The 11,912-nt window shown below is 40.3% G+C and overlaps 1 protein-coding gene across 5 annotated transcripts; it reads left to right on the top strand.

Annotated features, from left to right (window-relative positions):
* Window positions 1–674: 674 nt before the first annotated feature.
* On the top strand, window positions 675–11,705 carry Fur2 (furin-like protease 2). Of its 5 annotated transcripts, none has more exons than XM_064699750.1 (17): window positions 1,083–1,241; window positions 2,859–3,860; window positions 4,395–4,499; window positions 4,595–4,670; window positions 4,749–4,861; window positions 6,079–6,213; window positions 6,270–6,429; window positions 7,015–7,318; window positions 7,388–8,563; window positions 8,952–9,139; window positions 9,212–9,368; window positions 9,439–9,713; window positions 9,785–10,067; window positions 10,134–10,333; window positions 10,396–10,686; window positions 10,751–10,968; window positions 11,046–11,705. In XM_064699750.1, the coding sequence occupies exons 2-17, from the start codon at window positions 3,015–3,017 to the stop codon at window positions 11,445–11,447; spliced, it is 4,929 nt and encodes a 1,642-aa protein (XP_064555820.1). In that variant the 5' UTR covers window positions 1,083–1,241; window positions 2,859–3,014; the 3' UTR covers window positions 11,448–11,705. The 5 variants fall into 5 exon arrangements, with proteins under 5 accessions (XP_064555817.1, XP_064555820.1, XP_064555819.1 ...); XM_064699749.1 differs by having other exon boundaries at window positions 4,749–4,870; XM_064699747.1 differs by lacking the exon at window positions 1,083–1,241 and adding an exon at window positions 675–788 and having other exon boundaries at window positions 4,595–4,870.
* Window positions 11,706–11,912: the final 207 nt, after the last annotated feature.

The raw sequence follows: 11,912 nt of genomic DNA, 5'->3' as shown, positions 1-11,912 counted from the left end.
CTACACATGTAATACGTACATACACATACATATGCATATATATATATACATATACTTTTTTGCGATTGCGATGCTGTGCTGTGCTGTGCTTAGTTTAAACCGCACTACCGCTTTAATTGTTTTTTTTTTTTAGTTTCATCGTTCGATGCTCGTAGGGGAGAATGAGTGTGAAACGAGATGCTCTCTGAGCGGCGCATACATACATACATACATATGTATCTATTTACGCCTGGTTTTGCGGGCGTGCGCGCTTTGGCCGTGACTGATATTAACGGCAGCAGGTAACAAAATGAAATAACAAATAAAGATGGTTTCCATACATATATTATATAAATAATGTGCCAAATATGCATAACATGGGTGTCTTATCAGTAGCACCCCCGATGGGTCAACTCATAACATGCATTCGATAACAATCGGATGCGTAACATAAAATCAGCTGTGCACAGGATGAACCACTTTGGAACAAGGACAAGCTATGAATTTTGTGTCACCCTGTCACCCTGTGCACCGCCACCTCAAAACTGCATTCATACACCCACAAATGTTAAATGTTAATTTATTTAAGATTGTACAATGTACATCCATAAATAATTAAGTGTTTAAAGTTATTAATATTTATTTGTGTACATTTGGCAAACAAAAAACACAATTCGCTAACGTGTATCTTGTTTGGGCAGTAAAAAAAAACCTTGCTTTGCAGACGCTAACTCTTTGAATGTCAGCTCTGAGAGAGATAGAGGCATACGCATACGTATGTGTGCACATCTTCATATGCATGTGTATAGGTAAGTTGGCTTTGAGCTGCATACGAAACATGTCTTAAATTTGTTAGTATATACCTTCATACATTCATATATACCTATAAGTGTACATGTATTGAAAAATATGTACATACGTAATACTAATTAGTTTGGATTTTGTTACAGCACGGTTGCGTGTTATGTTTTGCATTTTATTTTGTTTTGAAAGCTCAAAGCTGTGCTTTCATGAGTATTAACGCACGAACAGCCGTACATACATACATACATATTAACGTACTACCACTAGCTCAAGTCGAGTGAGCAGAGATAGTCAACGCTATACGAATGTAGGTACGTTTCATACTCATGAACGTATCGATGTACATATGTATTAACTTCAAAATAAAGTTCAGTTTAAGCTGGAGCGCAGTCGAGGTTGCGTCGTTTGTTCGTTCGGTCGGTCCGCTCCGTTCCGTTCCGTTCGGTTAGTTCCTCATGGTAAGCACGTTCTCCTTCAGTGGTGTCGATAAACTACATTTGGTTAAATAAAAAGACATTTAACAAAGTGACTGCAACATAAAACATACATATATGATATGTATAAATGCAATTATGCTACATTGTTTGTATGCACAAGCGGATGTCTGTGAAAAAGCGATGTATGCTATACATACATACATAAATGTGTATATACTTAATGGTGCAAATACATTTGCATACATACATACAGCCAAATGCAGTGCCAACTATTACGCGCTTACATACATACATATAATTAGGAGTTGTTCATCTATGTTTGTATGTACACACTGTGCACGACTACTCACCCACACTTACATATCTATCCATAATGCTATTGCAACTTCATTTAATTTTTTTTTTATTTTTTAGTGCGATATATTTTACTGTATATATGTATGTATGTCAGTAAAAAAAATCAGTGATTAAGTGCTGGCAAAAATGAACGTGTGTGAACTATGTGAACTATTAGCACATGCATACATACTCATGTACATATATATTCATGATTTGTTGTTGTATAAACGAATGGCACAGTGAAATAGAAACCGGAATCGGAATCAATATGTAATATGGTTTATTCCCATAATTGTTTGTATGTATGTATGTACAAAGTACTTGTTTCAAGTGCCATACATCAAAATGCATGTATAAAATATGTACATATATATGTACACTAAGACGTGCCTGCATGTATATATGCATGCGTTTTTTATGTATAAAGCATAATGTTGACACCCCACAAAATCAAATAATCAATAATAAAAAAACGTATTTTATTAAAATTGAAATAAATCAAGCACGTATTACACGCCTCGACGTGTATAATCGTATATACATTTATATGTACGTAATGCACCTGAATTTAACTAGACTCTTTTTCTTCATAAAAGAAGAATAATACAAAATTTACAAATGTACCTACATTCATACATATATATATAATTATCATCATTGCATTAAGTGGGAATTTATCTGTAAAATGGTGGAAAAACAAACAATGAATAATATAAATATAATTATTCGTCGAAATAGTTAAAGTCGTATTCGAATATTTTTTATCTTGTTTACATACGGCTTTCAATTGGGAAGCACCACTTATATGTATGTACGTATGTATCATATGTGCATATCATGTATATGTGTATACGTACATATGTATGTGTTATTTATCTGTATGCATTTACAGATCACGAGCTGGGGAATCACTTAATGGAATTGAATATGTTCTTAATATACATTGTTGGTTGTAATTATATTCTAAATTGATTGACACAAAATCGTTTACGAATGCTGCTTTAAGATGAATTAAATACATAAATAAAAAGTGTTCTCGACAAATCAAATCTAAGAGGCCAAAAGCCATGATACTCTATGTAAAACTGTTTGCTTGTGTGTGTTGGAGCGTGAATCACGTTTCCGGCGACTGATATTGGTTTTGTTGTTTATTTAATTTTTTTTTAACAACTAAAAGCGGTAAAAAGATCTTCAATCAGGGGGTGGGGGTCAGTTGAAGGTGCGCTCGTTTAACTTTAAATGGAAAATGCAACAAGCAGACCACATGATGACTAATAATATTTCTATTGATTAATGCAGATAATCCAAAAACGCAGTTATACCTATGAAGATACATGATATCTGGAGGACAGACACACACACACACCTACACACAGAATAAGAAGGCCCTGCAGGAGATTCGAGGAGCTGTCTCCATACAAATACAAATAAAAGCAGAGCCGAACAGAGTTAAATATGCTTGATATAGGCATTGGCAAAGGAACCGTCGAATTACCATTTATTGTGGAACGTACGTGTACTGATTGCGCCAACGACAACAACAACCTGCTGCCAGAAACAGAAACAGAAACAGAAGCAGATACATCATCAGTAACATCGAGATCAACATTCCCAAATCTATCGTCTATCATCACCTGCTGCAAATTGTCAACGCCAACAGTTAAGCCGGGCAAAGGGACGGCCAGCAGATGCCATCCATATGCAAAACTCAATAGAAGAATCTACTTATGCAAATGTAATCGAATGGCAACAAGCTGTATATATTTTGTATTAGTTTTAGCGATTTTAAGTCTAAGAAATACTAGTGCTGCTTTTCATAATAATATTACAAATAATTCTAATAATAATTATTATAATAATAACAATATCGAAAGCGTAAGCAAAACTCAACATTCTGCTGGAATACTCCGTATTAACGAGAGCGCCAGTGAATTCTCCCCAATCAACAACTACTCGAAATATCAACAATACAGTAAAACAGAACTAACTGGGAATCGTAAAAGTAAACACCCAGCCCTGATCATCGCTGAGACTGACTCCGAGGCTAGTAATACTCACAACAACAACACCAACAACAACTCGAACAACAACAAAAACAACACTAAAGCCAGTGCGAAGAAGCAAACGGAGAAGAACGTTGAACAGACTGAGAAGCATCATTTAGACGATATTGAAATATTTGGTGCGTATAGCATACCCGACGATCCCATCTATACAAATGAGTTTGCCGTGCATATACCTGCTGGCAAATATGTGGCAGATAGCATAGCTGGCAAGTACGGCTTCACCAATAAGGGACAGGTACATGAACAATAACAAAAACAACAAAATAATAATAAATAAAAAAGAATGAAACCGTTCAATTCGGTAAGCCGAAGATTAAATACCCTTGCAGACACATGCAATGTGCGAAATATTTCTTGACAAAGACCCACAACAGTGTATTTTAGTTAACATGCGAAGACTTTACCATTTGGGGACAGTTCCTATCGAAGCTATATGTTTTAGAAGTCCGTTGTTAATCATATGGGGAGTTATATGTGAGTTTGGCCCACTTATTTTGAAAATCCAACAAAATCCCAACCAACTGTTTGATATATCTGTCCGACTCAGACTCAAGTACGTTTATACTTAGTCGTCTAGATAGTCCTAATAGTGGGAGACTACTTTGCAGACAGTTCATTTTAGTTGTTTCGTGGCAATATTATAATATCCTCTGCAAGGGTTAAAAGAAAAAAAAAAAGAATATTTGAACATTCACATCAATATAATTAATTGGTATGAAGTTGTTGTACATGCATTTGCACTCATCATTGTTAACATTATCTTTCACAGATTGGCGCCCTTGACGACTATTATCTGTTTCAGCATCATCGTGTGTCAAAGCGTTCGCTTCGTTCGAGTCGCAAACATCACAGTGCCTTAAAGTCGGAGTTCGAGGTGAGTGGATAGCCAGCGGCCACCTTGATTTATGGTGTCTGACCTTCAATGTTTGGTTAATGACCCTCTTGATTGACGTTTGCTTTGCTTTTCAGGTTAAATGGCTGCAGCAGCAACACGAGAAGATCCGCCGAAAACGGGATGGCCCCTATCAAGACATACCCACCTACAGTCCGTACAATATTTTGCGCCAGACTAATGACTACCTTATCGATCCGCATACGAATACGCATTTTTCATATTCCCCAGACCCTGTGCTAACATCATCGCTGGTGGGAACCCATTCGCCGCGCCTCGAGTACCGCGACGTCACCTCGCACCTCATATTCTCCGATCCGTTGTTTAAGGAACAGTGGTATTTGGTGAGTAAAGTATGTAATCATGCCGTCTTTCATCTTATCTGTATGTGCATCATCGATATCCTATGTGAGGCTACCCAGTACTGTTTGCACTTGATAAAAATTCAAACATGTCTTGTACAAAAGATTTCCAGAAAATGTAACAAATTCGATCAAAGAAACAAAAAGCAAAATAATTCTTATTTTAGAAAAAGCATTTGGCAAAAACTTAAAACGCCCTGCTATATGTATACCATACTATACATATTTGCATAACAATTTATTTAAAATCTAAGTAAATTCTATAAAATGCTTGCATTAAACTTTCCTGAAAACCAGAGAAAAATAAACCCGCGCCAAGTTACATTTACGAACTTATTTCTAGCTTGTTTCTCTACAAACGTTGTCCGATCTTTATAAAGTGTTCAAAACTACAAAACAAGTTCCCAATGTGTGCAATAAAGCATCCAAATAGTAAAATATTCCAGAAATGTATATACGAGAGACTACGCACCAAATTTGTGTCGTTAACTCTTATAAGATCCGAGATTTGCTCAAAAAACAAAGTTTGATACCGATTTCATGAAAACGCGGAAATTTATCGATGAGTAAAAGCAAACTAGATCTGCGCGGGCAGAAGGAGGACTTGCATTGAAAATATTTATCTCCAGTTGTTATGGTCTCCGAGAACGAAAAGTTCATATTTACGGATAGATGGACGGCTTTTGGTGTTGAGCAAGAAGAAGAGTCAGAAATGTCCCGTTCTGCCTACATCGCAAAATCATTATAACCCTTTTAATCCCAATGGATTCAGGGCATAAAATGTACCATTTTGTGAGGAAAAAGGTCCAGTGTACTGTAAAATAAATGAAGAACCAGTTTGGTACATTTGTACCAGGTGTGGCAACCTCGACTGCAAGTGAATCATTTTGGAATAGTAGTCAATGTGCCAATGCAAAAATGCAATGTCATTTGCTTGAAACTTAATGACACTTTCACTACTTTATAAAGAAAATCTTCGTCCAACTAAAATGTTGATCAAATGCAATATATTTAGCGCATGGGAGTCGATGTGAACATATGCATTACACACACATACACACATTGTCTTTTCCAAAGCGAGATCAATCAGGAAACGCATCCATTGATCATTGAGTCCTTCACTTGACCACTTGAAAACCACTTTGAAAACAATAAGCTAAAAGTAACTATATATGTATTAATGATGAATTCTTTTATAGAATGGCGGAGCTAAGGATGGCCTTGACATGAATATTGGTCCTGCCTGGCAGAAGGGCTATACTGGCAAAGGTGTCGTCGTGTCCATTCTAGATGACGGAATTCAAACCAACCATCCTGACCTAGCTCAAAATTATGTATGTGCCAACTTAAACAATTATAATTTATTTTATAATTTAAATCAATCTCTTAGGATCCAGATGCTTCCTTTGATATTAATGGCAACGATTCAGATCCAACGCCGCAGGACAACGGTGACAATAAGCACGGCACAAGATGCGCTGGAGAAGTGGCTGCGGTTGCCTTTAACAACTACTGCGGAGTGGGTGTGGCATATAATGCCAGCATTGGTGGTAAGCATAGTTAGCAACAATTGGCATTACCACAGACAGCACGAGTACAGTCAGGAATATGGGGAATATAGTCTATGTATAGGTGGCTGGGATTGGCTTATGTAGAACCTCAAATGTGATCAAATTGTGAATTGTGAATTAGCTTGTGCTCACATGTAGGAAGCATGGTGAACACCTAAATGTTAAATGGCTAAAATATCTTTAAAAGCAAAAAAGGTTCCTTAACATGAGCCTTATTTGTACCAATCGATAAAGAGTGGTCCGATGAGGCCAGCTCTGACATACACATATGATGCCTGCTAGAAAATACGGTCGAAAGCAAAGTTTCGTGAAGATGTCTTTAAAGCTGAAAGACTAGTTCGCATAGAAACCAACAGGCGGACATCGCTTTATCGACTCGGCTGACCGGGAACATATTTCGTACCATATTATAATGGGTATAGTTAAGTTATAGTTGTGTACTTCTATGTTCTTTGTCGTAAGAGAACTGGCAGAGTTCTTGTACATAAGTAATTTTACATTCTGAATCGCACATCGTCGATGTAATAAGTATGTATATGGATACAGTAATATCTTGGTTTGCAGGTGTTCGCATGTTGGATGGTAAAGTCAATGATGTGGTGGAGGCACAGGCTTTGAGTTTGAATCCATCGCATATCGACATATATAGTGCATCTTGGGGCCCAGAGGATGACGGCTCCACGGTCGATGGGCCCGGTCCATTAGCACGTCGTGCCTTTATCTATGGCGTAACCAGTGGCCGTCAAGGCAAGGGCTCAATTTTTGTGTGGGCCTCGGGCAACGGTGGCCGTTATACCGACTCGTGCAACTGCGATGGCTACACCAATTCCATATTCACGCTTTCCATATCGAGCGCCACGCAAGCTGGGTAAGGGGTTCATCATACGAGCTGGAATGGCTATGCATATAATTGACTTATTCACATTTCATATTTCAGCTTCAAGCCCTGGTATTTGGAAGAATGTTCCTCTACGCTGGCCACAACGTACAGCTCGGGAACGCCGGGACATGACAAGAGCGTGGCCACGGTAGACATGGACGGACGCCTGCGACCCGACCACATTTGCACGGTGGAGCACACTGGCACATCGGCATCAGCGCCGCTAGCGGCCGGTATATGCGCCCTGGCGCTTGAGGCCAATCCGGGTATAACATGGCGCGATATGCAATATCTGGTGGTGTACACATCGCGACCGGGGCCACTCGAAAAGGAGAGCGGCTGGACGCTAAACGGTGTAAAGCGCAAATATAGCCACAAGTTTGGTTACGGTTTGATGGATGCGGGTGCTATGGTTGCCCTTGCGGAACAGTGGAATTCGGTGCCGCCGCAGCACATATGCAAATCACGGGAGAACAACGAGGATCGTAAAATCGAGGGTGCCTACGGCTACACTCTAGCGACGCATATGGACGTAAATGGCTGCGCTGGCACCATTAATGAGGTGCGCTATTTGGAACATGTCCAGTGCCGTATCACATTACGTTTCTTTCCGCGCGGCAATCTGCGTATTTTGCTCACCTCGCCCATGGGCACAACGAGTACGTTGCTTTTCGAGCGGCCGCGTGACATTGTTAAATCCAACTTTGATGACTGGCCGTTCCTCAGTGTACACTACTGGGGCGAAAAGGCCGAGGGTCGTTGGACACTGCAGGTGATCAACGGCGGTCGTCGTCGCGTCAATCAGCCAGGCATTCTATCCAAATGGCAGCTGATATTCTATGGCACCTCGACGCAACCTATGCGACTCAAATCAGAGCTGCTGAATACGCAACTACGCAACAGTCCAATTGCGAACAATCCATTTATATTCTCATCGGCCTCCAATATCGGCCAGCCGGCCAACGAAGGTGGCAACTTCAACACGGACAATTTTGCCAGCTATCTCAACTACCAAAACATATTCAGTAGCGCCGGTTCCAGTCCAGAGGTGGCAACGGCAACGTTAGACGGACACAATGTGTCGACCGCAACAGCTGCTCAGCTATCGAACGCACTGCCCAATGGAGATAACAAGCTCATACTATATTCTTGTGATGCCGAGTGCGATTCGCTTGGCTGCTACGGCCGTGGGCCCACACAGTGTGTGGCATGCAGCCATTATCGTTTGGATAAGTAAGTAAAATTTTCAGCCTAGCCTTAATGCCATTGCAGATCTCTTTTTAATTGTATTGATTAACATTTAAAGTTATAGACCTATATACATATATATTCTTGATCAGCCCAAAGTTGATCTAATCATCTCCGTCTGACTGTATGAAGGTCGCAGAGGGTGCTCGTCAGTGTAGATTTAAACTTGTGAAATTCAAAAAAGATTTATACTTACTTTTCCATCAATGTTATATATTTTTGGATATTTGCAAATGCTTAGCATCCTAGCTCTTAACCAGGCTATCCACCAGCACAAAAAGTCTGATAGGGTATTGCATTTTCGGCTTACAAAATTTAGCTTTTTCTTATCCCCCACTTATTGCTTGATATCGTTTAAAATTTGCATGTGCAGCACCTGCGTTAGTCGTTGTCCGCCGCGATCTTTTCCAAATCAAGTGGGCATATGCTGGCCATGCCATGATTCCTGCGAAACGTGCGCAGGAGCTGGACCAGACAGCTGCCTCACATGCGCGCCAGCACACTTGCATGTTACTGATCTCGCCGTTTGTCTGCAAGTTTGTCCCGACGGTTACTTTGAAGGTGGGTGTGAGCGGCAGCAACTGCTGCATTGAATACGGCTGACAGTTGCTAATATTGTTGCTTCCTTTATAGATGTGAAGAATAGGACTTGTGTGCCATGTGAGCCGAACTGTGCATCGTGTCAGGACCGTCCCGAGTACTGCACTAGCTGTGATCATCATCTCGTTATGCATGAGAACAAATGCTATTCAGCTTGTCCCTTGGACACATACGAAACGGAGGAGAACAAGTAAGATCTACACGTCTCGACTGTTGGGCATTATGATATATATTTTGTTTTGTTCTTGCATCACTTGCAGATGCACCTACTGTCACTCCTCGTGCGCCACATGCAACGGAGCTACCGAAAATAATTGCATTACTTGCCGCCCCAGCCGCTATGCCTGGCAGAACAAATGCCTAAACAACTGCCCCGATGGTTTCTATGCCGATAAAAAGCGCTTGGAGTGCCTGCCTTGCCATGAGGGCTGCAAGTCGTGCAGTAGCAATGGCATTTGCACGGAATGTCTACCCAACTGGACGCTCAACAAGAAGGACAAATGCATTGTAACCGGCAGTGAAAGCTGCTTTGAATGTAGGTTTAATGTTTTTCGACTAGTATGTAAAGTTGTTACTTACCCCGTTTTTATTCCTTCTTAAATGCAGCGGAGTACTATAGCCAAAGTGAGGTCAAATGCAAGCCATGTCATGACTCCTGCGAGACCTGCAACGGACCAATGTCTTCCAATTGTCTGTCTTGTCATCAGAATCGCTTGCTAGAGCAGAGCAGCTGCGTGAGTGGCTGCCAAGATGGTTTCTACATGGAAACAGGCGTATGTACGCCATGTTTACATACTTGTACTCAGTGCGTATCCCGCACCAATTGCAGCAACTGTTCCAAGGGTCTCGAACTACAGAACGGCGAGTGTCGCACAACGTGTGCCGATGGGTAACTGGCATAATTTACAACAGAATGAGTGAAACATTTACCAAATGTAATCCATCTTAAATGCAGCTACTACAGCGATCGCGGTATCTGTGCCAAGTGTTATCTCAGTTGCCACACGTGCAGCGGACCGCGTCGTAATCAGTGCGTGCATTGTCCGGCTGGCTGGCAGTTGGCAGCAGGCGAATGCCATCCGGAATGCCCCGAGGGATTTTACAAATCGGATTTCGGCTGTCAGAAATGTCATCACTATTGCAAGACCTGCAACGGTTGGTTGTGCCATGTTCATGTATAAGAACGAATTATAATTGAAAATGCATGTATATTTTAGGTGCTGGCCCACTGGCATGCTCATCGTGCCCCACACACTTTATGCTCGATGGCGGCCTTTGCATGGAATGCCTGAGCTCTCAGTACTATGATACAACAACACAGACGTGCAAGAGCTGCCACGATTCGTGCCGGTCGTGCTTTGGCCCCGGTCAGTACTCGTGTAAGGCATGCGCTCCTCCGCTTCATTTGGATCAATTGAATAGCCAATGCGTGCCCTGCTGTCAGAATAAAAGCTCTGGCGACAATGAAACTGGATCTGAGAACTGTTGTCATTGCGACAAGGACACAGGTAAACATTATTAATAAAATGTGTTTCAGTTGCTTTAACAGATGGACTTACATTTGCATTTCAGGTGAATGTAAGACTGTCTCAACAGCTGGCAAGCGCCGCACCGTGGTGGGATCCGACAGTATTTTTAGAAACATGGATCGAGCAGCAATTACCGACGAGGGCAACAGTGGCTCATTTGCCTTGCGTCTCGACTCACCACTGACTGCAATCACAGCAATTGCGGTTGCCATCTGTTTGTTAATCATAACGATATTCTCCATAATATTTGCCGTTCTACAGGTAAACAATTTTCATTTCCTCTACCTCTCTCTGTACAACCAAACCTGACTCTTACCATGTTCTTTACTCACTTGCAGCGCAATAGTAATCATGTATCGAGGAATTCGGTTCGCTACAGGAAAATAATAAGCAGATCAGGTGGTCGGAAGAGCGATCCGAGCAATGAAGCTAGATTTATATTCAATGTGGGTGACGACGGTGACGATACGGAAGATAATACGGATGATGATTTGGATGTCCACGCTAGGGCTATTAAGAAGGTCGTCTACGAACCCAATGGTCCAATGAATGGAAACGAATTTTTTATTAAAAGTACAAATGATATTGATGCGGTCGAGTTTCATTGTAAAGGTGCTGGTGTGAATAAATCAAAATTCGATACCCAACGCAATGCAAACACAAACACCGAATGTAGAAGTCCCACGTATATGAATCAGGCAAACACTAGCCGAATGAATAGTAAGATTGTTCAAAGCTGATTCATTGATAAATTGAATGTGAATGCACCAATAGCAACAATTTCAACAACAGCAACACCAACAACTTTGATCCTGAATTTCTTGCTCTGGACTAGTAAATTTTAACCTTACTTGAGGAATATAGCCAATCGAAATATTTAACATCCGAAATGATAAAAATTTATATGTGATTGTGAATTGTTTTTATATATATATATTTGTAAATTTAATGTTTGTATTAAATTTTTATGAAAAATGTTATGTCAAGTTGAACAAAAATATGTTTTTTTTTCTCTTTTTTTTGTACTTATCCTGTGCAACAGGAGCCGTTTTGAAAGGAACTTGGTATGTGTATATGCATGTACATATGTATAAGTATGTAGAGTATGATGTTAGAGTATGTAAATGCAAATGCAAATGAGCGACAATTCCTTATGATATTCACTTTATTTTGAATATTAATTTAAAGTATCAATAGAAAAAACA

Source organism: Drosophila montana, unplaced genomic scaffold (assembly GCF_035044405.1).
Source record: "Drosophila montana isolate Dmon_TW-CO22-7 unplaced genomic scaffold, ASM3504440v1 contig_1624_1, whole genome shotgun sequence".
Classification (NCBI taxonomy): Eukaryota; Metazoa; Arthropoda; class Insecta; order Diptera; family Drosophilidae; genus Drosophila; species Drosophila montana.
The sequence above is the reverse complement of the archived record's forward strand: the minus strand, read 5'-3'. Positions and strand labels throughout refer to the sequence as shown.

What these genes read in the sequence shown, in the direction of transcription:
- Fur2 (XM_064699747.1), top strand. Translation starts at nt 3,015, where the DNA reads ATGCTTGATATAGGCATTGGCAAAGGAACCGTCGAATTACCATTTATT. An exon ending in CCTTAAAGTCGGAGTTCGAG is followed by an intron (nt 4,500 to 4,594) that starts GTGAGTGGATAG and finishes TTTGCTTTTCAG; the next exon opens with GTTAAATGGCTGCAGCAGCA. An exon ending in CAGTGAAAGCTGCTTTGAAT is followed by an intron (nt 9,714 to 9,784) that starts GTAGGTTTAATG and finishes TCTTAAATGCAG; the next exon opens with CGGAGTACTATAGCCAAAGT.